Raw genomic sequence first — 27,691 nt, forward strand, 5'->3', positions numbered from 1 at the left:
GGTTTGGACACACTTTCTCATTTAACGGTTTTTCTTTCTTTCTTTCTTTCTTTTTTACTACTTTCTACATTGTAGATACAAACTAAAGACATCAAATATATGAAGCAAGATATATGGAATTATGCATAAAAGAAACAACTGATAAATATGTTTTATATTTTAGATTCCTCAAAGTAGCCACCCTTTGTTTTGTTGCCAGCGCTGCAAACCCTTGGCTTAATTCTCTCAATGAGCTTCATGATGTAGTCATCTGAAATGGTTTTCACGTCACAGGTGTGCCTTATCAGGTTTAATTTGTGGATTTTCTTGTCTTCTTAATGGGGTTGGGACCATCAGTTGTGTTGTGCAGAAATCAGGTTGGTACACAGCTGACAGCCCTATTTGACAACTGTTAAAATTTATATTGTGGCAAGAACCAATTCGGTAAGTAAAGGGAAACAAAGGCCATCATCACTTTAAGAACTGAAAGTCAGTGAGGTGGAAAACTGCTAGCACTAGCATGTGTCCCCGAGTGCAGTGGTAAAAACCAATCAAGTGCTATGACGAAACTGGCTCACATGACCATGACCATGACCTCTGCTGCTGAGGATAAAGTCATCCAAGTCACCAGACCAGAAATCCCAAGTTGACAGCACCTCAGATTAGTTTTTTAATGTCTGAGTGAATGTGAAATTGTTTTGCACCAGGTGCTTTTTAATTTGAAGTCTTCTCTTACTGTCACTAGGCATTAAGCTTCCTTTGAGGCAGACACAGTGAGTGAGGATATGTTAACCTGGGTCACTACCTCAGAGTGAAAAGTCACATATTTAACTTAAAAACCCTGAAGTCATGGCTTTGATGAAAATTTGGTGAAGGAAATGGGGATGAGGGTTACATATTATGTACATATATATATTATTACATATTATATAAATGATCCAAATGTGTGCTAATACATGCTGGTCCATTTACATCCCAATGTTTGAACACTCATTACATCAAATGGTAAAAATCACAAGAACCACAGCCCACTGCATCGTGATGTTTTGATCAAGTCCCTCATGGAAAACACAAAGGCCAGTTTTCTTTGTAGATTGACTGACACTTTTATATTTGTTCAACAATAACACATCTTGACAATTACAAATTGCCTAACAATTATGGAAGCGTGTCTTCCACTGCTGGAACTTGATGTGACAAATTCATTTTGCAGTTCCATATTTACAGCATCTTAGGATGTCTATGTTTTAAGTTTCCAAACAAAAGACAAACAATCAGTCATGAACTAGTTTATTTAACAGCTGAACTCATTAAAGCATAAATATTTGTTTCAACTCAACACTCTTTGAGTGGCAGGGGCTTCAAACAGAAAACTACTATACATGTACTCACATACTCATTCACTTACAGCTAGCATAATAAAATAAAATACAAATATATATAAAGTGTATATACTTTGTAAACTAGGCCACCATTTATGAATAGCGTAGCCTTTAGTTTGTATAGGTAGCACTTCCACTGGGTCTGCCTAATTGGCTGTTGGTCAGTACAGCATACAGCCAACACATGGCTACTTTTAAGACACTGCAGCATTACCTTTCACTGTACAAATACAGAAAACATTTACACACAGCCACACAATGACATTCTGTGTCACCGCTTTATGCATGATATGCAATAACAGAGCAAGGAGTGCGAAACACACCAGTCGTGCCAGAAATAAAGGCATGAGACAGTCAGACACTGACATCAAGAATAAAGTATTTGTCATCTGTTCACTTGTTTGCTGTTATTCAACATCAGTGAGGTTCAACTCTCAAATAAGCAAGTGTAGGCCCATAATTGCTTCTCTGTCTGCTAGAAAGTGATGACTTAAGCAGACATGTTGCTGTAAATCCACTCCCAAGAGCAGCCCACATTCTGAAGATCACAACCAGACAGTCCAGTGTGTGGGACTGAAGCTCTACCAGAGAAACACACAAATTGTACAGCACATTGGTTTATAGATCAGGGCAACTGGCTTCTTCATGTTTATTCTAGTACTGTGCACACACACTTGATTCAGTACAATGAAACCTGTCCACACTGCATCTCTCTCGCTTCTAAGCTGAAGTCATGTTTTTGTCGGGTTAGTAGTGTTTTATCATCCTAACAATGACACACACAGATATGAATTCTATGTTGTCAGGCCCAACATATTCAACATTACATAAATTAGTCATTTTAAGACTTATAACACACAGGTTTAAAAACTAAATTGTTAAACATGTTAAAAAGTTTTTAATTTAGCATTCTTCCCTGTTTGTTTCAAACATTTTACATAATAGCGGAATTTGTACGTTCTTTAACTTTTTTTCTGCTCCTTGCCCTCTTGCCTATCCATTAGTTAGCAAGTGCAATTAGTGCCTGTTAGCATGTCTACTTATGTAGATGCTGCTATAAATAAATATAGTGAACAGACTGAGTATCATCTTCATACTTATTTAGCTACATAGCCAGGGCTGAAACCCTCTAAATTACCAGTATAGCTAATATGATGGCAGGTAGTTAGGTAGGTGCTTGTGTTATTTTACAACCTATCATCTGTACAGAGATTTGAGCTTGTTCTCTTTCAAACCTCACACAATATCTTTAACACTCACATTAAGAACCAGTACAGCAGGAGCTAATCTCAGTGGGTTAATTCAGTCACTTCCACGGCTTTATTTATTACTGCCAAGGAGAGAGAAATGTTTTCATTGCTGTTTTTCTGCATGTTAACACGATTGATGTCACTGACTTAATTGACAAAATAAAAGAATTAATGAAGCAAAAATTGCATGTACTTAAATAAAAATCTAATAGAAAACTGAATATATAGAATTACAACATATATATTTTAAACAATTTAGCATTTATCCAATTTTATTCACTGTTTTCATTTGAAACATTTTGGGCTTCTGTATAACTGAAGGTCTGTTAAAGCCAAAAATTAAAATTCTGCCACCATTATCATTAGTACTCTGAAAACAGCAAAAGCACTAAATAACAATTTCACACCATTTCAGTCAATCATCTTGACTTCTCTGTAAAAATAAACGAATACAGTAGTAAATACATTTAAAGTAAAAAAGGAATGCCATCCTATAGTGTTCAGGTGCATTTATGCGTGTAACACAAGGCACTCTTGAGATGATCATATAATACAGACATCAGTCAGGTGGAGAGTGCTGCCTGGGCGCCATACCACTTATTTTATGGAGTGTTTATACAAAAATGGAAACATGACTTTCATTTATAATTATCAATTTCCATTACAGTTTTGAGAGGTGAAGCTTTTGAGCACCCGAACAGAGCTCTGGGACGTGTTAGCAATATAAGATTAGTGTGATAACACAACATTCAGTTTCAACTTCAGCTGAGAGTAAGTCAATAAAGTTGTTGCTTTAAGCATTTTTAAAATTGAAAAACCATGCACATGGTCTGTTGTTTCAGATTTGCATTATAAGTGCAAACCTTTTCACTGCATGGGCATTACTGCTTTGTGGCTCAACAATGCTGATTTCTTGGGTCAGTGACTCTCCCTGTAGCACTGTTTTGTTTGCTGTGGTGGCCTTCTTTCTCTCTTAAAACAGAATTATGCATAATACGTCTGTTATGGTCAGATCATGTTGGATCTGCCGAAATTAAAACAAAACTGAATACAAAAAACAAACGATTCCATCTCACTGTTTATGACCATAGAGTGAATGTAACAGAGCTCTTTATCCAGCATGTCGACAAGTCCCTAGACGATCGTTCTATTATTGTTTCATAGCCTTTTTTTTCTATTTTTCTGTGAAATTCCTTTGCAAAGTTATATGAAAGTTCTTATTAGGGCCATTCTACATTTAAAAAAAAAAAAAAAAAAAAAAAAAAAAAAAAAAAAAGCAGATGCAAATGACAGTGGATAATGTTTTTAAATGGAAAAAACTTGGACTGAAGTGACAAGTATACAAGAAAAATAACTATTCGCGATGGTTGTAGTGGTAAAGAAAGAAAGAAAAAAAATTTACACACATCAGAAATGATCAGACCAAAGTTACAGATTCATGGTCTGTTTTTTTTCTCTTTTGTCAAGAAACCACATCAATCATACAAAAGATACTGTGGGGGTGACATATGGACACAGCTTCTTGGTCTGAAAAGTGAAGTCAGTGCTAAAGTGCTTTAAACCTGCCTTCTTTTTAATGCCTTTTCCTTCATTCTTCTGACTGCAAAGACTTGTGGTTATTTACAGGTCTTTGGGAAAGCAGCCTTCAGCACCCTTTTTATGTGACCTCACTAAACACTTTCCTTTATGGGCTTCAGGTCATACTGAATGCAACATGAAGTTTACCTTAACTTGTAAATAACGATGACTTCTAAGAGTCAGAAAGGAAGCTTATCCAGGATGTCCACTAAGTCCTTGGACACTGAATGTATGGTCACATTTACCCTGTGTTCATCAAGTTTCAAAACACCAAGATGCCAATGGAAAGGAAAAAAAAAAAATTCTCAGCTCAGGGATCAGATCGAGACTTCACTAACGAATGGCTCAAGTCGCAGCAGCTATTCCCATCTTTTATAATATGAATGACACACTAACAGGTGAAAAAAAGCAAACAAGTTTCACACTGTCTGAGTTGGTTTCCTCTGTTTACAGCAATATCTCTTCATAGGACATCGACAATAACTATTTCAAGCCTATTTTAATGCTTATTACTTTAATCTCAGAGATGGTGAACGCTTCCCTTGGTTCTGTAATTAGTTTTTGCTAGAATGGCCCTAATCACTTTGGATCACATTAATCCTTTATTTCATTATATACTGATTTTAGCTTAAAGTAAACTAGTTTCTCTTGTTTGTATCATTTCTGTTTTAATGCAGCCAAATCAACCATTTATCTACCGTTTTAAATCCAGTTACAGCTTCACAGACAAAGCTGATAGCGTATGATATCATATGCTGTCAGCTATATGAAGATATAGTGTCATGACTGAGCAAAGCCCACCAAGATCAAGATTCTTCCTTTCCACATAGACGCAGGACTGTTCCTTTCACAGTACTCAGCAGCAGGGACATGTTCCAGTTCTAGCAGTAATTTAGAGTCATGTAAACATTTGTTAAACTAAGACTCACAGGTGCTAAAATACCACCGAGCTGCTAAAAGAAAGCTTAAGAGAACAACTGACAGACATGACCTCAGTCAAGTTTTTTCTCTCTTCAAATCACACATCTCAGCTTTGTCCTTCATTTTCTGCACTGAAATATGTTAAACTGTAGCTGGTCATTTCAGACCACAAACAAACAAACAAACAAAACCTTTGGCCACTTATTTTCTTCTGTCTGCCTCCTTGGTCACTTTGACTGGACTCCCAGCGTGATCTTCAGGTACTCGTAGACCACGTAGCTGATGCTGACAGATGGAATGACCTTCATGAAGTTGGGTGCCAGTCCTCGGTAGAGTCCTATTGGTCCCTCAGTCCTAATAATGTGTCTGAACAGTCCTGTCATGCTCATCTGAGGGCCTCCCCCAAGAGAAGCTGTAGGAACAAAGGGAAGATGATGCCATCAAACACATCTTTTTACTTTTGTCCTTTACACCTCCAACCAGAATTTGTATCAATAAATCCTGAATATGTGCCTACAGCACTTTTTCAAATTCTTTATTCTACATTTAGTGGTGACTCCTCCAAAATCCTGCTATGGATAAAAAGTTTGGTGACTGTTAAGTTGTGTACGGGTGGTGTACGTTGAATAAATACAAATGGAGAACAAAACACTGCATTCAGAGGGGATGATGAACACAAAAATGAAAAGAATTGGGATAATGTTTTTAATAATACGCTATGAAAAGAAAACTTTAATCATTCACAAATCATCGTTAATCGCAAAAACCCAACATTTCTTGTAGTAGCCACCTTAGGCTGTCAATCCCCATAGACTCACACTTTAAAACCTCCAACTTTACAGCATTAAACCTGGTATAATAACCATGTGGACCTCTGTGAATAGTTTCCCTCTTCAAAACAGCTGTACAAAGTTGTGTGTGCATATATCTTTGTTGTCTTATGCAGTGCTGTAGAGCTCTCCAGTGACTGACCTTGTGCTTGCATTCGAGTCCTGACCAGAGCAAGTGGGTAGCTGGCCAACTGTCCACATGTGCTGGAAGTAGTGCCACATGCGAGTAGCACAAACACTCCTGGATCAGCACTATCTGTAGCGTAGTGCTGCAACCACGAATTCTTCAGAGTCTGTCAGAGGAGAGGTGAACACAGCGGTTAGACTGAACTAATAAAAAAAAAAACAACACACAAAGAAAACAAAAAAACTATCACCCAGCAACAGTAGCAAACCTCATAGACAGCCAGGTCAATGCCAGCATAGGGAATGATGCCCAGCATGTTTGGGATGTAGCCCTTGTAGAAAGCTGCCACGCCTTCCCTCTGGAAGATATGTTTAGCACAATCTTGGATGCCCGAGTATTGACCTGTCTTCCTCAGGGCTAACCGTGTCTTCAGGACCTGAATGCACAGGAAGTAATGCCACACCTTGTAAAAAAAGAAAATCTGCACTTCTCACCCAGGAATCAGTTGTACTTACAATAACATAACAAGCATAACAAACTAAAATTAACATTTTTCAAATTCACGTTAAGAACCTCATTCCCATATACCACATATTCACACTGAAGGTCATCAGTCACAAGGCAAGGAGGTTCTGAGACATGCTATATGGATGAAAATATTGGGTCACACATCTTAATCTTTAATTTCAGGTGTTTTGAGTCCCATTGCAGATGCATAAAGCCAAGGAACTGACTGTGCAATCTGCCTTTACAAAGAATTTGTGAAAGATAAAGAGTTGACTGAATTAACAGGATGCCAGTGCTGGAACGAGTTAGTTGAAATTTCTTCCCTTGTGTGTAAGTGGTATTGTTAAAACCTGGAAGTGTTTAGGAACCACAGCAAATCAGTCATGGAAGAGGCAGACCACGTAAAGTTCCAGAATGTGGCTGCAGAGGGTCACCAACACTCTGAATGAAAAACCACATTTCCAAACCTCTTCTGGTAGAACAAAAACAGCACCAGGAGCTTCCATGGCAGAGTAGTCCAGTGTATTTCAGCATATAGTAAGTTATGAATTGCTGCCAAGCTACAGCTATTGTTAAACTGATGTCTTGCTTTATTTTTTTGTGTTCATTGTTCTCTCACCTCCATGGGGTATATGCTGCTCTGAGCGATCGCTCCAGCCAGAGAGCCAGCCACTAGTCTCTCTGTGATGCCCAACGTCTCCTGGTTACTTCCAATCAGTCGCTTAATCTGATGGACAGATGTCAGTGTTGTTTAGCAGCAACATCAAAATCAGACCAAACAAGTTCACTCTGCTATGAGCTGTGCAAAAAATTACAAATTACATCATTTTTATCTTTCATATTCTTTTCCATTAACGCATGGTTTTGTGTACCTGTTCATAAGCCATAAACTTTATTGCAGACTCGGGGGCAATTTTGAGGACGTTGATACCGTTGCCTCGCCACAGAGACCTTGTACCGCCTTCTCGGATCATCTGAGCAAAGCCACCAGCGATACGCATACTGTTGCTCTTGGAGGAGTGAACCTGGGCGAGTGGGATGAAATGCTTATTAGCCGTCCTCTCCTTTAACTGAGAAAAATGAAAACTCCATAAGTAGTGTTTTACCTGCATGAGAACTTTGAGACGGTCCAATGGTGCTGTGCAAGTTCGAGACACTGCACCAGCCCCTCCTCCAGCCACTAGGTGTCGCCATAGCATACCCATTTTCTTCTCCTCTGCTGTGAACTCATCAGGAACCATCAGACTCTCCCCTACATCAAAGATCTGTGGAGGAAGCAGCCGTTTTTAGCCTGGACACATAAGTTACAGCAGTGACAGGGGAACACCATGAGAAAATACCAGTCGACCAAAAGAAAAAACCCTTATTCAAGTGGGATTAGTGTCTCTATTACTTAAATTTTCCTCATATCCTACAGACATTTCTGTACTACAATAACACTATTCAAAATTGGGATCAAAATTAGTACTTATTAAATATTTATCAGCATTATGGACTTCCACATACTGTTAAGCACAAACAATACGTTTTCTTTTGTAAATGTCAGTGTGGTGCTACAGTAAGAAAGGTGCATGAATTGTTTGATTAATAAACTGGCAATTTTTTTCATTTGAACATTCCTTTGTTATTTTTTCAATAATTTAAAATTAATCAACACGTCAACATGCCCATCACATACAATCTGTACACAATTAAAAACAAGTGGAAATCACGTGATTTGCTTTGTGATTGTTGTGTTGCTATAGGATGGAGAGGAAGAGTGTGTACCGAGGAGTGTTTCCAATAAAGAATAATCTCAGGGATGTTGTCAGCTGGATGCAGGAGGTGGTAGTCCCGCCATTCATTCCAGTCAATGGTCATTGTTCCATTTTTATCCATACTGCAGATGTAAGAGAGAACACAGCGGACAGAGTATAAGAGAAGTGATGCTTTTAGGAGGAAACACAAGCAGTTTGCTCACATGCACCGTTTCTTCTCAGTAATTAAGACATTTGCCTCCATGGATTCAGATGCAGTCTGTTGTAGCAGGATGCTTTTCTTTAGCGATTTGTGCTAAACCTGAATCAGTGTATCATTACAATTAAATGTTGCATTTTTACGTCACTGGAATACACTGAAGCTGAAAACTGATAGTCAGCACTCAGACGTGCTGACTATGCATTGGTGATTTGTGCAGCGTTGGCTGAGCAAGCAGACTATAGAAGCTACTACTTACTACATAATAGGGGCCCAGATATGACCCCTCCTTATTCTGAGATCAGCCAGAGAAAAGAAGACAAAGACAGACATGGAGGAGGTTAGAGGAAACAGACAATGATCACACTGAACCTGGACATAAAGCAGAAATTAGAAACATGGGTGGAGACGGGAGTGACAAACAGAACAATCACAGGACAGTCTGACAGCAACATCACAACACTTTTCCTTTTCAAGACTTGATTAAAATTGGAATTAAAAATGACAAAGTCATGTTTGTGCTCACAATACCACTAGTTAATATGCTATGTGGCAGGTTGCATCAGCATATAACCAGTTACGCTGCAGGTTCTACTGTGCTTTTAACACAGTTAACAAAATGACATTTGTCACTATGACTCAACTGGGATGGCCAACAAGAGCATTGTTTCGAGTGCGTCGTTATGGGTAAACCAGGTAACCATGCACAGACTCCCTCCAGCAGCAAAACCCCCCCCAAAAAAAAAACACTGTTCTTGAAACAAAGCTGCCCCAAAGACTCACTGGAACCAGCTTCTCCACAAAACAAAATAGTGGCATGGCGGGGATTTGGCATCCATAGTCCAGCTTTGACGCATGACTGGCCCTCCTGGAAATCCTTAATAAAGATTTTCAGGTAGCAGGTGGAAACACTCACTGCTGAAAATGCCATCGTCAAAGAGTTGGTGAAATCCCTCATGGAGGGAATAACCAATTTCTCGGAGGAAAATTAAAAAACAAAAAACAAAAAAAACTGTCATTCATCAAGCTTCAGGCATGAGGGAAGGCAGAAGAAGACCCGGAAATGAACATCAAACACTCCACAAGTTAGTTTAAACATGACCACTTTGAGGTTTGTCACAGGAAATGTAGGTGGAGTTGCTTTCAGGGAAACGAGGCTTGAAATTACTAATATGTTAACTGACTAACAGGTAGACATTGTCTTTCTACAGGAGACTCGTATGTCCAAACCTATACGCACACTCACTTATCCACAGCCACACCACCAATTAGGAGCTGGAGATTTAATACGTTACTACTTAAAGAACAAGATCTCATCAATTATTTCAAAAAATAAAGGGCAACATATTTAGATAATAATGACCTGCGTGTCCTTTGAGAAGCAGGAAAGATAGTAATCTGGAGCAAAATAATTCTTGCTGTTCATATAAGAAAAAGAAGAAAAAAAACTTGTATTAGAACAAAAAATTAAATCATCTCACTGCCTATGCTCCCTCACCAAAAGAACATATAATTAACAACCTGAGAAACCTAAAACTAGAATTAAATCAAATAATTAACAAGAGAACACAATGCAAAGGCTGTGTTTGGATTCTATAAAGGATTCCACTGGGAACATTACTCACAGACACAGCGGTCTCCTTTCCCTCTCACTTTTTGTTATTTGTATTGAGCCACTAGCAGCAGCAATCCGCCAAAATATAGATATCAAAGTTCAAACTGAAAAGACAGACCTTAAGATAAGCCTATATGCTGATGATGACTTTTCCTCAGGAACTCACAAACCTTAAAACACACAGATTTCATATGTCAATTATTAATGGCCCTTTGGTATGTGGGAGCAAAATCTTCAGCAATGCTGAGAATCTGTGCAGGCAGGGACTGCTGACTTAATTTTGATGGGCACACTATGTGGCCAATCACATGCAAAGCCAGCCTGCGATCATACCATTACGTGAAAGAACGAAGGGGGGCAGATGTCCCAAACCAGCAGAAGTGTAGCGGTACAGGCCAGGAGCAGGGTGGATTTACAGTCATTGATTTATACGCACAGCAGCATCTGGCTGCATTTTATTGATACTGGAGACTAAAAAGCTGAGTGCAGAATTTATAAAATTAGGACCTGACTAAAGTGATGCCTGTTTTTATTTTTAGCCATTGTGGAGGGCAAAAGTTTTCAATCTTGTCCAGTCCATAAACCTCATGTGTGTTCTCCCTAGTAGTACTAAATGCATAAAAATTAGACTGTTATGAAAACACTGAATAAAACGTTGCTTCCTTGAAAAAGACTACATTTACAGTTCAGTATTGAATAATGCATAAAATAAACTATTTACAAAGTGTCTTTGAATGGCAGAGATGCAGAAATGTTTGCATGTGTCTAAATGAGTCTCAGAGGTCCGAATGTGCCCTTGAAGCCATTTATAATTCTTAACTTGTTTGATCTGCTGCTCACCACAAAAGCGCATAAGCAGAAATTTTGGACTTTACTGTGTTTTCATAAGTTTTGCAGCTTTTCCTAGTGACAAAAACCTCCCTTAAGGCCATTCATACTACAGAAAGTAAAAGGTGATAAATAATTAATTTGTTGAATCCCAATGCCACCGGTACTGGAGGCGAGAGGGAGAACATCTGGTTTAACGGGGTGTACCACCAGATCTGTTATTTAAATATAGACATAGACATGGTATCCACAGAAAAGTCAGAATCTCAGTTAAAAGCTCACAAAACCATTTCAACAACCAACAAACAACTAAAACAGCAAACAATTAAAGAGAAGGTAAACAGATTCCGCAAAAAGATGTAAACACAAAGCACGGATCCTTCCGTTCACCCGATGGCACATACATGGACATGCCATCGGTTGCTTAAAGTATCTCACAGAATTTCAAACTGCAGTTTCATCACTCCGACCAAAATATACTGAACCAGCAGCAAAAGTAGACCAAAACTACACTTCACGGTTGAAAAACATTGTAAATTGAAAAAGAAAAAACTAAATTTTTCATTGTGGCATGAAAAAGGGATGAAAATCAGAACATCTTTCCATCAATCCAGATCAAAACTTCTGGACACAAATATGCTTAAACACATTCAAAATGACTAAAAGCCCCAACTTACAACTTATACAAAATTCTCTACAGAACACTACACAGAATAAAGGTTGTTCCAAATGGGTGGTACACACTCAAGCATAGTATTACATGCCTGTCCAGAGGTCCTATCCACATAGTTTAGTTGCTGTATCCCAAACCTCACGCAAGCTGTGGATCTTAAGTGACATAAGTTAACTAGATACGGAAGCAAATACACATCACATCAGTCTGGAGAGAATGTCTGCCCCCTCCCACCCTTTGACTGTGGGCACCCCACATGAGGTTTTACTCCATCTCCTGCTAGGATGGGCACGCAGATATCGGAGAGATGTGTGGCCTTAGGTCTTCAGTACTTTCGGGGACTGTGGATGGCCTGGTTGTCCTTGATCCATCTCTATCTGCCTCTGGCTCCTGGGGAGCGTTACTGTGGGTTCCCACCCTCATTTTCAAGTACATTTCGTGAAAAAGACAAGAAGATTGTTGATTTATGTTCCTGTGCACTTCAGAATTTTTGTGTTCCAGTTGCTGTATGTTTGTTTATCTTACAGGTGCAGCAGCTGCTGATATATTGTGCATTTCTTTGTACTGTGTGTTCTATTTGTATTTCTCTTTGCCCTTTTATTACATCTTTCATCTTTTTCCCTTTCCAGCCTGTTCCGCTTTAGACATTGTTATACTGTATATCACTTGGAAAAGGAATTTGACCTTGTTCCTCATGGGAATGAGAATCAGCACCTCCAAGTTTGAAGCCATGGTCCTCAGCCGGAAAAGGGTGGAGTGCCCACTTTGGTTTAGGGATGAGTTGTTGCCCCAAGTGGAGGAGTTTAAGTATCTCGGGGTCTTGTTCATAGGGAGAGGGAAGCGGGAGATCGACAGGCAATCATACCATCAATCGACAGGCTGCAGTGTTGTACTGGTCCATTGTGGTAAAGAGAGCTGAGGGTAAAAGCAAAGCTCGAAATGAAATTTCCCTGAACGGTGGCTGGCCTCTCCCTTAGAGATAGAGTCCTCCATATTAAAAGTAGCCAGTTGAGCTGGTTCAGGCATCTGATAAGGATGCTTCCTGGATGCCTCATGGGTGATGTGTTCCGATAAGGTCTACAGAAGCAGTGTGTATTAGAGGTCGGCTTACTGGTTTGTAGGTGACTGGTCTCTTGTTAATTTTTATTGTATTATGAGAGAGTGGTTTGGGAAAGTTATATAGTGATATATTAGCAACTGTAAACTGTGAGTAGTTCAAAGGACAGGAATGCATGAGTAGATAATACCAGAAATATTGAAGGAAAAAAGTTTTGTTCAAAGTCCAATTGGATGTATGTCATTGTATCTCAATAACTGACTGCGTTCCCAGAAGAGATTGAAATTGTCAATAAAGGAGAGGCTGATGTGCCAGGTGTGCATTGACAGTAACCTCCTGAAATACCCCACACCGCAGGAATTGGACTGGACACAAAATGTTCAGATCTCTGTCAGAAGCTTTCTTGACAGAAATGGGATGCTTCAGATATGATGATGAAACGTTAAATTACCATTTACTGACACAATTAATCCAAGACGTGCATGTGTGAAAGAGGCTAAAGAAAACAGTGCCGCTAACTTCATTACCACAAATGTGATACACACACACACACACACACACACACACACACACACACACACACACACACACACACACTCACACACACACACACACTCACACACACACAAAAATGGTGCTGCCTAAGCGTTTTGAGAGATATGTGTTCAGTGGATGAAAGCATTATCTAACCTTCTAAGAATCTTCTCTGCCTGTTCCTCAGAGATGTTCACTCCCAGGTCACGCAGAGACTGCATGATTTCTTGTGAGTCAATTCGACCTGCAACACAAGAATTTATTAGCCATGGCTACTACAATGATTTCACACAGACGTTAAAATCAATTCAAATTCATTCACAATCCTATGTCTTCTGCATTTCTTTAGGATTAAGATCAAGTCTAAAAGAAACCATCTCTACCTATCAGTTCTTCAAAAACCAGCATGGGCTCAGCATTCTGGTTTAAGAATCCAATAATTACGAACTGTGACCACAGAAGCAGCTGTTGGCACTGCCCAGAAAATGCTTCAAACTCTGCTTTAACTTGTAACTCAAGAATAGTTTCTTCCCAAAAGCCATAACCACCCTGAACTCACCCATGTACTGAAAACACAGTTCCACCCCCCAATCTAAGGACTTCCCTCTATACACAGACTGAACAAATACCACTACTATTACTGCACAATACTTAATTATATGCAATAACCCACACTGTAAACATACAACACAATTTAATTTTTTCCCCCGATTTGTATATTTGTACATTTGATATTTTTGAATACTGTTCATATGTATATAGCACTGCAGAACTGTGCACCTCACCCCCTTTCATTTCCCATATGTCTGCACTAAGTAGGAGATGCTCTGTATCTCATTGTACATGTGTATAGTGACAATAAAAGGCATTCTATTTCTAACAAACTGCCTTACCATCATTCTTCCTGTCCAAACTCTTGAAGACCAGTCGGAGTTTCTTCTCATGGTCTCTGAGATAATGGACAAATTCCTCAAAGTCTAACTGTCCATCCAGGTCTTTGTCTCCTGCTTTCACTATTTTCTGTGAACAAAGAGAAATCATTTAGATGCCAGCTCATTTAAGTAATGACACACTCTAATAGTATAGCATTATCTGTGTGGAAAGAGTGATGTGACAAACAGCAGCCGAGGTTAGAGTGTACAATCCCCTGCCTCGTACCATCTGTGCTTTGTTGACTCGATTTGGAGTGTAGTGTATTTTACAACCACCACACATCTCAGGTTACTATATATTTAAGACTATCCAGGGTGCTTAGTGCTACCAAAGCTTGTCAGGTCAACTGAAAAGGTAGCAAGGAAACAGTTTTAACCAAAACACAATTAAATACCATCTACTGTCAGGTAGTGGGTACCAGAAGAATGGATGACACCTCCTATTAGGAAAGGGGGGTCAACCATCACACAAAAAGATATACTGAAACTGTCTACTTGAACCATCATGAAGTTTTAATATGCTAAAAATGAAGTGAAGTGAAACAACGAAATGAAGTTAGATTTTTTTTTTTAAATCACCAAAAACATCTTATTGAGATCATGCTATAACACAGAAAAGCAATTTGACCAGCGTAACTCCTTTTACTGAAAATTACATGATCATCAGAGATTTCGACATACTGAAATGAAACTTTATAGTGGACTATAAAAAAGAGCTTATTAATTCAGATTTTAGGTTGTATATATTTACAAAGTCTAAGAAACATTTCAAAATGGCAATATGAAAAATTATTTCAGATTCTGCAGGCAGGAAATGAACTAAAACCAATTTACAGCAATTATCAGTCTCCCTGCCTTACGTTTTACTAGTGTGGGGGAGGTCACAGTGAACAATGGAGGAGAGATAGTTCACCCAAAGAAAAACACATTAAATGAGTAAGAAGAATTACAGACCTACAGAAAAAAGAAAAGAGCCAGAACATTTTAGTTAAAGTGATATACATATATTTATGGTGACAATTACAGTAGGCTAAATCATCAAGGTACTTCATATTGGAAAAATAAAGGAAAAACTCCCTTTTAACAGGAAAGAAACCTCCGTCGGAAACCTCAGGGAGGAAAAGTCATCTGCTGTAACCGGTTGGGGGTAAGGGGAAGAAGAGGGGTCTGAAACCTGAAGGCTCTGCCTCCCATTCTACTTTTAAATATCCAAGGAACTACAAGTAAGCCAGCAGTCTGAGAGCGAAGTGCTCTACTGGGGTGATATGGTAGTATGAGGTCTTTTAAGACAAGAAGTGGGAAATTAACAGCCCAATGGGGGTGTAATTCACCATGATGATGCAGCAACCATAATAGCTCCATCTGAGCTGAAAGTAATGGTAGGCCCTAAAATATCACAAACCAACACAGAAAACCACACCAAGTGATGCTGCCTCTGTGAGGCAGATTTATGCGCCTCTTGCAGATAGCATCATTGTGTTCCGGTCCAAAGATGGTGCTATCTCATTAACAATGGTTCCTATGGCCATCACACACCTGGTAATAAGGGCTCACATGTACACCTGCTCCTTCCTGGATTTCACTTTTGTTTTGACGAAATCTTCAATGTGCACTCTTGCTGTTATTCTTCTGTCACAAGTCAGCTGTGACACTTGCCTCCACACTCCACCCTGCCTGCACTCCTATCTTTACTTTTCCATTGGCACTATTGATTGGCAGAGGTCATTGTTACATGTAAAATTTTTTAAACCAACTCCAGTCACTAATGTTTTAATGCTTGAATGATTCATAGATATCCTGTCTCAGAGTGACAGTGAAAAACTAGTTCATGCATTTATTACTTCTAGGCTGGACTACTGTAATTCATTATTATCAGGGTGTCTTAAAAACTCCCTGAAGCCTTCAGTTAATCCAAAATGCTGCAGCAAGAATACTGACAGGGACTAGAAAGAGAGAGCATATTTCTCCTATATTGGCTTCCCTTCATTGGCTCCCTGTTAAATCCAGATTTGAATTCAAAATCCTGCTCCTCACATACAAAGTCTTGAATAATCAGGCCCCATCTTATCTTAATGACCTTATAGTACCATATCACCCCATTAGAGCACTTCACTCTCACACTGCAGGCTTACTTGTTCTTCCTAGAGTATTTAAAAGTAGAATGGGAGGGAGAGCCTTCAGATTTCAGGCCCCTCTTCTGTGGAACCAGCTTCCAGTTTGGATTCGGGAGACCTACACTATCTCTACTTTCAAGATTAGGCTTAAAACTTTCCTTTTTGCTAAAGCATATAGTTAGGGCTGGATCAGGTGACCCTGAATCCTGCCTTAGTTATGCTGCAATAGGTGTAGGCTGCTTTGGGATCCCCATGATGCACACTGATGTATTTCTTCTTCATTCATCTTTCTCACTCACTGTGTGTTAATAGAGCCCTCTGCATTGAATCATACTTGCCAGAGGTTTTTTCCTGTTAAAAGGGAGTTTTTCCTTCCCACTGTTGCCAACGTTTTTCTCTGTATGTATTATTGTAGGATCTACCTTACAATAAAAAAAAAGTTTAAGATCATAAAAGAATGACTTGATTTCTAAACTGCATCCATCTAACTGTACTTTTCTGCTATTGCAGACTCTGATACCTAGTAGTGTATCAAGTAACAGACTATTACAATGCAAGAATTTCAATCATCAAAACTGAAGCACAGACCTCATGGTTGGTTTTTACCACAAAGAAGCATAATATTTGTCATAGTGATATTAGTTCTAAGTTTAAATTTGTGATTTAAACAAATCCACCCTCATTATAGTTGTTTAAAAAGGAAAACTAACTAACACACGCCCACACACCAAAATCATGGTTGTTAGTCAGCCGGAGTGTTCTTAAGAGAAACTGCATTTCTGGGGACTACAGTGGGTTTATTTTTCAATCTTGAAGGTCTCTATTTAATATTAATTATTAGAAAGTTGAACAGTGAAGTAACTCTCACTAAAGGCTACACAGGTCTAGAAAACAGACCCTATTCTACCAGCTTTATCCTACCTGTTGAAGATCTGTAGGTGGCGCCATCATGATTAATACCATGGTCTTCTTTGGAGTAACATTATTCCTGCTGATTTCTTTACCATTAGAGGACTCTTTAGTGCTTTCCTGAAGACTTGCCTGTAGCCCTCTACAGTTTTTTGTAGTCTCAGACTGTTTCTCTCCTGGCAGCTGAGTTTCAGCAGGCTTACATTGTGTCCTGCCAAAAAGTCTCTGGTATAGGAAGCTCAGTATGTCCAGCAGCATCCTCAAACTGGCTCTCCCAAACTGTTTGGGTGACTGCACTCTGACCAAAAGCAATGGCAACAGTATAGGTCTTGGAAAATGCAGAGAGGTAAACTTGTATTGCAAGTGTGGAAAGGCTGGCTAAAGACAGCATGGGGCTGCAGAAAGGATTTCACTCACTTCTCAGACTCAGTGCCTCATATTCTAACTGAATCTTTTTCCTTATTAAAATGTCCAGGCTCAGGATCACAGCATCAGCTGCAGCAGTACAAAATCAAGTTCTCCCATCTAACTCTTACCACACTACTTCTGAGGCGTGGTTACTTCACGGATCATCAAATCGTTAGATGCAGACAAAAAATCTCTTCTCTTGATGCTGATAATGCAATAGAATCAGCAACACACAGTCAGGATTTCCCACTGTGCTAGCTTCAGTATCATCAGCCAGGGAAATGCAGCAGAGAGAGCCTCCAAAACCTGCATCCTCACTGCAGCCCAGCCTGGCCAATCACTGCACACCATACAAGCAGGTCTGACTGCTTCACCACAGAATGTGGTTCTCAGCCAATAGAGGACAGAGTAGCAGCATGGAAATGAAGCGATGTCACTGACTGTCAATGAACTTAGAGGGATAGGGTTGGCTAAACAGCAGGATTCCCTTCAGCTACACCTCCCTCCCTGTGAAGAAAATCTGCTGAGTGACGGCTCCTTTTCCTCCCTCCCACACTACCCTCCTGCACTTGCTCTGAGTCATTCTAAGAGCATTGTCAGCATCAAGCAAGCATTCTGAAGCATCCAAGGCCGACAGATTTTCATTCTCAGCACGTCTATAGTTCCTCCTGCTTGGAGAGTTACAGTGTGGCATAGCAGAGTAGTTCTATTTCTGCATTAAACGATGCCTTCTTGCAGCCGTTTCCTGGCTTACTACCTTACTGACCACACTGTCAACATGGCTCTCTAGACCAGAAAAGAAAAAATATCCCTATGCTTATAGAAGGATAAAACTGGCATTAATTTATAAGTATCTTAACATCAACCAATCAAACAACATCACAGAAACGTGCATCATCCCAGTCCACTGGTTACTATTGTAGAAATCTATGAAAACAGTTCAAATACCTGTATATAGACAGAAACGAAAAGGTATTCATTTGAAATATTTTAACCTGTTATTGACTATGCTGAGTAATGGTACCTAGCCAGGTAGCACAACAGTCTATTAACTGCTGAGAGGAGTTCCATCACTACATTCAGGAAAAGCAAAAGCAGATTAAATGAAAAGGAAAGAGCAGAAATGCTCCAAAATATCTCCTGACCAATAAAACAGCTGTTTCTGTTGTTTGTAACTAATAACTGTTCATGAGCCAGTTGTCATTAATCCTGCATCTTCCCATTTTGTTTGGAAAAAAGCTTTTGTTTTTGAAAGGTAGATGTAATTAGCTTGATTTCACCCACTGCTTGAGAACTCTGCATTTTGAAGCCTCAACTTTGAGCATGCATCAACACATCTGCTATTCATAAATGATGAAAATGTACTGTTTATAAGGTTGGGGAAATCTCCATTCAGGTGAGGCTGAATAAGTTACTTGGATGAGTAACGAAACATTTCTTCCACTGATCTAGGAATCTTGGAAAAGCAACTGGACTTCTTTAAGTTTCTTGAAGATGTTTCACCTCTATCTGAGAAGCTTCTTCAGTTCTAAGAGCAAATGGTGCAGAGTCCCAGATTTTAAGCCCTATTGGGAGTGTCCCATAAGAGGGACGTTTCCCATCTATAATCCCTTGAGAGTGCTCTGACTTTCTGTCAGCCTGGCTACAGTGCTGAAGCGAAACCTAGGGTTGTTCTTATTTTCTTCAATCAATGATGAATAGTTAGATGCTCTAAGAGAGTGGGGTTTTGGGGGAATAACAGGAGGGGAGAAGCTGCAGAGAGATGTATAAGACTGGAACTCTGCTGCCTGGTCCCAACTCTGGAAATTCACATTTTAGGGGGTTTAATAAATTTCTAGAAATCCAAAATGGGATGGATGCCGTCTCTCCCAACAAGACCAGGTTTCCTCCAGAAAGTTTCTCAATTATCATTATAAAGCCCACATCGTTTTTTGGACACCACTAAGACAGCGAGCAATTTAAGAAGAACATGCGGGTAAACATGTCACTCCTGGTCCGATTGGGGAGCAGACCAGAGAAAACTACCGAGTCCAACATTGTTTTGGCCAAGTTGCACACCGATTCAGCTTTGATTTTACTCAACTCTGATTGATGTAACTGGGTGTCATTACTGCTGTCAAAGTGGGGAAAAGCGCTTACACACACAAACAGGTTGGTGGTGTACCTGGGGCTTCTGTTTAGGACTACGCTTCCTCCTCACCGTCACCCAGGCATCCTGTTTCCCCGGCTGCTCGGGACAGTCTACCGGGGGACAGCTAGTTGGGCCTACACTTCTTTCGGCTGCACTGGCTACAGGGCCTGGCTAGCTACAGGTTTTTCAAGGGTGCAAAGCAGAGTCTCAAATTCAGTGATCCTGGCCTCCAGAGCTGCAAATAGGCTACATTTATTACAACTATCAATACTGCTAAGGGAGGCCGAGGAGTAACTAAACATCTGACACAATGACCAGGAAAGTGCAGGAGGGACAGGTGGAAAGGCCATGCTGCTAGCGAGTCAGCTACCAGCTAAGCTAGTGAAAGACACAGTGAGTGAATACTGTGACCATACATTAGCAAGTGAATACACGGAGAGTGTGTTTCAGATGAAGCACATGAAGATTACACTATGAAATAAAAAGTTATCTAAAAGTTCTTTATTAAATTACTATGCAGGTCAGCTACACAAAAACACCATTGTGTATTGTGACAGGAACAGGAAGTGATATTCTACTGCAGAGAGAGCGAACACCAAGTGATGGATGACATCAAGCTGTATGCCAGGTGTGAACAAAACATCGATTCACTGATCCACGAGGATATACAGCAACGACATTGGAATGTCATTCGGACTGGAGAATTGTAGTCGCATGGTAACAAAGAGAGGGAAGTTAGTCAGAACTGAGGGGCTTACACTACCAGAAGGCAACATTGCAGACATCCAGGACGGCTACAAGTACCTGGGAATCCCACGGCAAATGGGATCCACGAAGAGGCCGCTAGGAAAGCTGCAACCACCAAGTACCTGCAGAGGGTAAGGAAATCCTGCTGAATGAAAAGAACAAAATCCAGCCAAACAACACCTACGCCCTGCCAGTGACCAGTCAAAAGTTTGGACACACCTTCTCATTTAATGGGTTTTCTTCATTTTCATGACATTGTAGATTCTCGCTGAGGGCATGAGAACTATGAATGAACACATATGGAATAATGTAGTAAACAAAAAGTGTGAAATAACTCAAAACATGTATTATATTTTAGATTCTTCAAAATAGCCACCCTTTGTTTTGATTACTGCTTTGCACACTCGTGGCATTCTCTCAATGAGCTTCATGAGGTAGTCACCTGAAATGGTTTTCCAACAGTCTTGAAGGAGTTCCCAGAGATGCTGAGCACTTGTTGGCCCTTTGCCTTCACTCTCCAGTTCATCTCATCCTAAACCAGCGGTTCTTAAACTTTTCACGAGTACCACCTCATAAAATATATGGCTCTTAAAGTACTACACTCATGACCAACATTAAAGTACAGTAGTATAGGCCTATTTAACACCATATACAGCTTAGGGCTGTGCGATATGACCAAAATCTCATATCCCGATATTAAAACATCTATCGTCGATATAACGATATAAATTACAAAAATGTAACAGTTCCTGTAAATTCTGTGAATGTCGGGCATCTCGACTTGCGTGAAGTGTTTCCAGCTGGGCGTCGCGTACCTGGAGTCGAGTGTTTTAACTGATGCATGAAACGATATATTTTTAGACGTAAGTTGTAACAGCCGCCGTTTTCTTTGTGAGTATTTATTACACGGCGTGCTGCGGGGAAAAGCCTGTTCTAACGTTTGAGTCTAAGGTTTATTTTTTAGCACCTGGCGGCTCTTTTTTGCTTCTCATCCGTTAATACTCTGCATCTTTCACGTGACTCGTTTTATTTTGAAAAGCCTCAACAGGATCTTGAGCTTTATTGTGAAAGGTTTATGTGGAAAATAAACAAGCGGACACGCCGTGGTTTTACTGTCGTTGTTGCTAACGAAAACGCATAAAAAACAAGCGCTTGTCCTTCCGTAGTGTGGTTATATTAAATATAAGAGAAAGAGAGAACTTTAGGAAATTAATATAGCCACTACAGTGACCATCAAAATGATGAAAAAATATTGCCGTAAACAGTTTATTTTGCGACACCACGAAACAAACGATAGCGTAAAATGAAACGATAGACGTTTTTCTATCGTCATCCGATATATATCGTTATATCGAACAGCCCTAATACAGCTTACATGAGACAATTTTATTTCTTATATAAATGTTATTTATTTTAACTGTCATAAACAGGACGTGATAAGTGGAAATAATAACAACTGTACTGCATTAAAACATTCCAGCAGGTGGGAAATACGGTCTTTAAGTGTTGACATATGAACAAACTGCTCTGAGTTTATCAGGGCTGTTGTGTTTTTAACATATTTTAATGCTTTGTATCTTGTTCTATTTAATCCAAACAAGCCCCTAAAAAAAGGCAGTGATCACTGTCAGCCTCTCTCGGTTGCTATTACCACTGTTCAGTTTAAAGCTCAGTTTTTCAAACCTTACGATGTAACTACAGCCCAGCCCAGCAGTATATTAATGACTAACCTCGTATTGTGGATGGATTATCTCAGTTGTTCTCCTGACTGCAGTTTGGTCCGTTTACAGCATCCTGCCATGCGATTACATTTGTCCCTAACCATCGGGAACGCTCACATTAACTTTTATTGAGTGGAAAAAAGTTGGTGTTCATCCTCCAGCTTCACTGTGTCTATATTATGATAACATAGCTGTAGCACATAATTTTAAACTAGGTAGCCCAACTTCAGTAACCTTACAAATGCCACTGCGGTTTAGTTTCCTGTCTTAATTTATGTCGGAAGTGATAGCAGAGCTGTTTAATTTTTTAGAAATCTCTCAGCCAGAACATGGTATATTATTTAATCTGGAGACTTCCTGTGTAGCACTAGAAGGAGCCCAAGTACCACCAGTGGTACGCGTACCACAGTTTGTGAACCACTGTCCTAGACCATCTTGATTGTGTTTAGGTCAGGGGACTGTGGAGGCCAGGCCACCTGGCACAGCATTACTCTCCTTCTTGGTCAAATAGCCCTTACACAGCCCAGAGGTGTGTTTGGGGTCATTGTCCTTTTGAAGAATAAATGATGGTCCAACTAAACACAAACTGGATGGGATGGCATGTCGCATGCAGGATGCTGTGGTAGCCATGCTGGTTCAGTGTGCCTTCAATTTTGAATAAATCCCCAACAGTGTCACCACTAACGCACCCTCACACCATCACACCTCCTCCTCCATGCTTCACAGTTGGAACTATGCATGTAAAGACCATCCATTCACCTCTTCTGCATCACACAAAGACCCAGAGGGGTGAACCAAGGATCTCAAATCTGGACTCCTCAGACCAAAGCACAGATATCCACTGGTCTAAAGTCCATTCCTTGTGTTTCCTGGCCTAAACAAATCTCTTCTGCTTGCTGATTTTCCTTAGTATTGGTTTCTTAGCAGTTATTTGACCATAAAGGCCTGATTTGTGCAGTCTCTCCCCCATAGTGTGTGTTCTGTCCAATCCCCGTATGCTCTTTTTCTTTTCTCTCAATCCCAACCAGCTGCAGCAGACGGCTGCCCCTCCCTGAGGCTGGTTCTGCTGAAGGTTTCTTCCTGTTAGAAGGGAGTTTTTTCTTCCCACAAGTGTTTTAATAGTGGATTGCCTTATTGTAGGGTTTTATCCCAAATACTGTAGGGTCTATACTTTGATTATAAAATACCTTGAGGCAACTGTTGTGGTGATTTGGGACTATATCAATAAACTTGAATGTTTTCAGTGCACCAGAGTTAATGTATTTTTTGTTAACTATGTCAAACAACTTGGGTACAAAATATATAGCGCAGAATTTTTCTGTGTCAAACACATCAGGTTGGATTTGTTGATCCATGCAGTATTTATAATTCTTTTCAGTCAAAAGGACTTGGTTAAATATGTGACAATGCTGACATGACATCTGGCACAACACAGTGTTTGGTCACAGAGAATTTCTGTCACACCTTCTAAAGGTTAGTCAAAAATTTTCTCTTTGTCTGTAGGCTTTCCAGGCACAGGGTCACTATTTACAAACTAGATGTTGGTTGCAATAAACTATACAGAATACTCCAGTAAAAACACTCGACTTAAATCTGCTTAAAGAAAGGTTCCTGCTGTCAAAGGGGTATAGGATTTTACTATTATCTTCAGAAACATTGAAATTTCATTCTCATTTAGCTGTTGAAGGTGAATCCCGTTGTGAACAACATGTTACATGCTATTAGGAAGATACTGTTATCAGGTATTAAGAGACTGTTATTAGCAAATGCTGATCTGCTTCCATTCTAGACTCTCCAGTGAGCTTCAGTCCACTACCATGTGTTTGTCTATTTCTCTGCATGCCTCTGGTTTTAAGGAACGACAGTGAAGAGAAACTAAACAGATTCTGTAAATATGTTCCGGGCACTTGCAAGTTTCAAGAAGCAGTAAGAACTTTGTTCCAGTGTGTCTGGGTGCAGATCCAAATAGTTTGGGAAGACATGTGTGTCACACTGAGAAGAATCAATTCACAAATATTTGAAAAAAAACATGAATATGGTAACATAGAGTGGTACCTCAATTATTAAGACAGATTTCCAAACAAAATTTTTAACAAGATGCTTGTGTTCAACAAAGCTTTGCCATCATTTGCAACTCTCCTCTGACTCCAAAAACCATAACATCAACTCTTGTCACTCAGGTACAGAAACATGTATCAAAGTGAACTAGGAAAGGAATTTAATTGGTCACCGGGACGCAAAACACAAGGTATAGACTTACCAGTTACATTTTCATTTTTTACAAATGTATAAATTTTGTGGAATTTACCTCATGAAGGTTGAACTGGGTTTTTCCCCCCACTGCAAGTTATACACAGCATAACCCCTTCATTCAACCCAGCAGGCTAACAAAATAAATTTATCCCATTAGCACACTGAATAAATGCCAAGCTAACTGTATTTCAAGAAAAACAACAAATACATAGCTATATCTTTACCATTACAATCAGCAAGGATTCACGTACTAACACACAAGTGAAACGGTTGTGAACCTCAACTGTGCACACGTTTCTAGACAAGAACACAGTTGAATCATATGTTTCCTGTTTCAGCTGTCAGTTGGTTCTTTTGGGACATTGATGTACCAACTTCATCTCCCAGAGACTTCTCTTTAGGATTCTTTCAGTGTTGTGTCTCTCTTTTAGACTCAGAGTCTCAACCCCTAATTTCCCTCTGCATCTCAAGCTGTTGTCAAAGTTCTTGCAGTTCTGGTTTGGGGGGCATTTTTACCTTGTCTGGAAATCTTTTCTTTTTAAATAACAAAGCTGCACTCAGTTAAGCATGTACTCTAATTGTATTTAGTTGGGATGTTCCTGGCAACTCATTTCTAAACACGCAATATCAAGTTAAATTTATGAACAGTTAGATGCAAAAACTCATTAAACAAAGGCATTTTAAACCACTAATCACATTCTTCAATAATAAATCCTGCCACTTAACTGTGCAGCACCTGGCATTATGGATTATCAATATTGCATGTTATACTCCAGACAGTGAAGAAGAAAAAAACACTTAAAATAAACTGATGGTTAATATGATATGATAACATGTTACTACGAAAGGTGTTCACGTATTATTAAAATGTGACAAATTAACATCTGAAAAACTCAAACTGCGACTGAAAAAAGTACCACCTCCTCCAGCTCATCCAGGGAAAAGTTATTCTAACCAGTGGGTCCCGGGTCTACCCCAGCACTTTCTGCTGGTAGTACATGCCTGGTTGGAACACCTTACTCAGGAGGTGCCCACCTCAGCTGGCTCCTTTCGATGTGGAAAACCAGCAGCTCTACTATGATCCCCTGACTAAATTCCTCATCCTATTGCTAAGGGTAACACTATCCACCTTTCAGTGAAAGCTCATTTCCGCCACGTGTATCTGTGATCTCATTTTTCGCCTTAAAACCCCCCCAACAATAATAATATTAACAAAAAGATCAAGCCCAGATTAATAGATTTAATGTGTTTCTCACCAATGACGCTCCATCTGGTGGCAGATGCCCGCGTAACATTAAGACGCATTGTTTTTAGTTTTTTTTTTTTTTACATCTAATATCTTTACTTACACTAGTAAATAGACTGTAGTGAACAGGATTTATGAAGGGGTTATATATATTTAATAAAGAAATTACCTCTTTTTGAAGTATCTTTATGACTGTATATTTGTACCCATACTGTCATTAATCTAGTCTTTTTTGGTCACGTCAAGTAAGTTTATAGAACTGTGATGTTATACTTGTTACAATTTCTGCTGGCCTCTTTGGTAGATCTCTGTTTAAGATCTCTGTTCATTAATGTCAATGACACTTATATATCCTTTATTTACCCGATAAAAAAAGTCACTTTGCCAAAAACTGATGGCAGCAGCTACTTTGTGATAGGAATGCGCTTTCTGGCTCTAAACGACGTGATATTCTTTGTTATACTATGATTGACCTATTTTATAATAGCTTAAATTCCAGCAGTCATTTTTTTGGCAAATAATGGAAATCACTTTTTGGCACAACACCTGCCATGGGTATCAATTCAAATGTAAAACAATTAAGACTAAACGACTAGTATGTCTGGTAGCAACTAGTGACAATAGCAATGATTACTTGGTTGGACTAGTTGTGCAGATCCCTAGTATTTAGGCACTTCTTATGTATGAGAGATATTTTAGAGATATTTGAGAGATATTTTAAATATAAATTTGCATTGTACTATTAAACACCCTAAAGCATAGCGTTGCTTATTGACAGTGCCATCACTATTAGCTCAGTTGATATATCTTAATGTTTTTTGGCATACAAGTAATTAAATCCTTTGTTACTAAATGACATGTCAGTTTGTATTTTCCTCAAAGCTTGTTCAGTGCATTTGTATTTTTTTCCAGTTGTTTCAAGCCATGCCCTGTTGTTATGTTACTCCCTTACCTACTCTCCTATCTAAATAACTCTGAGCACCAGTTTCATTTCATTGTCTCACCCTGCATTCATTTTCACTCTTCTTAAATGAAAATTTTTACAGTGAAAATGGTGTCTTTCCGTAGGAAATTCTTTGAAATTCTGTTAGAACACACAAACAGGTTAGCGCAGACACTATATATCATGCAACTGAGCATCCGAGCTGTGTCCACTTACCATGAGCTCATGTTCAGTGCGATGTACTCCTAACTTCTTTAGCCCAATGGTCAAGTCGTTCACACAGATGCCTCCATCCCCGTTCACATCCAGGACCTGGAAGAGCACTTTGAGTCTGTGCTCCTGCTCCGAACCCCCACATATGTCACATGGATGGTCTCCTTCGTCGGTGTGCCACACGCCGGACGCTGACTGTTGGGTTACTGGTTTAGATGGTGATGCTGCCGAGGGAGGGACGGAGGGGGGAACCCTGCCTCCACCACCAGGGTCGGCCCCTGGATGTGTGTCTGTCGACCGGCACTGGCAGAATACACCACTGAGCAAAGAGGGCATCAACGAGCCCTGCTGGTGCATCATGTGTCCAGCTCTCCCGAACAGCTTGACCCTGTACTAACCAAAGGCTGAATCACCTTTATATCGCGAGTCCTGACTACTACGTCACCACGTGCCTCTATTAAAGCCGACGGCTTTCACTTGGCGTACAACGCACACTTTGCACCACTAACACAACCGTGAAGCTCGCACACAAGCACGAATTCCACTTGAGTCAATCAGCTCAGCTAGCTATTTTCATCGTTAGCGACTGAAAGATGCCGGCGAAACGAGACGCGTCGATATGATGAGAATTCTGCTGTCTGCTCTCTTAGCGTCTATTAAAATACCTCCACAGCAGCGTATGTTCGACTTCCACCTATTACAAACAATACGGTTCCATTCTGAAGTCCTCTTTTAGTTTTTATTTCAATATCTACGCGCCCGGCAACTTACCGCCCATTAAAAAGAGCAAGACATTTGTCCGCTGAACCCGGTACACCCGAAGTCTCGCTACATAAC

General features: G+C 39.8%; 1 protein-coding gene across 5 annotated transcripts; it reads right to left on the bottom strand.

Annotated features, from left to right (window-relative positions):
- Positions 1-1,253: 1,253 nt before the first annotated feature.
- slc25a25b (solute carrier family 25 member 25b) lies at positions 1,254-27,691 on the bottom strand. Of its 5 annotated transcripts, XM_025909235.1 has the most exons (13): positions 26,858-27,691; positions 20,536-20,600; positions 17,205-17,490; positions 14,131-14,257; positions 13,394-13,481; positions 8,790-8,825; positions 8,342-8,453; positions 7,681-7,839; positions 7,447-7,599; positions 7,194-7,301; positions 6,336-6,503; positions 6,083-6,233; positions 1,254-5,522 (listed from the first exon to the last, which is right to left on the bottom strand). In XM_025909235.1, exons 1-13 carry the CDS (start codon positions 27,212-27,214, stop codon positions 5,338-5,340), a joined length of 1,995 nt encoding a protein of 664 aa, XP_025765020.1. In that variant the 5' UTR covers positions 27,215-27,691; the 3' UTR covers positions 1,254-5,337. The 5 variants fall into 5 exon arrangements, with proteins under 5 accessions (XP_025765020.1, XP_019216312.1, XP_025765021.1 ...); XM_019360767.2 differs by lacking the exon at positions 8,790-8,825 and having other exon boundaries at positions 26,858-27,690; XM_025909236.1 differs by lacking the exon at positions 17,205-17,490 and having other exon boundaries at positions 26,858-26,906.

This window comes from Oreochromis niloticus, linkage group LG7 (genome assembly GCF_001858045.2).
Source record: "Oreochromis niloticus isolate F11D_XX linkage group LG7, O_niloticus_UMD_NMBU, whole genome shotgun sequence".
NCBI classification, from domain to species: Eukaryota; Metazoa; Chordata; class Actinopteri; order Cichliformes; family Cichlidae; genus Oreochromis; species Oreochromis niloticus.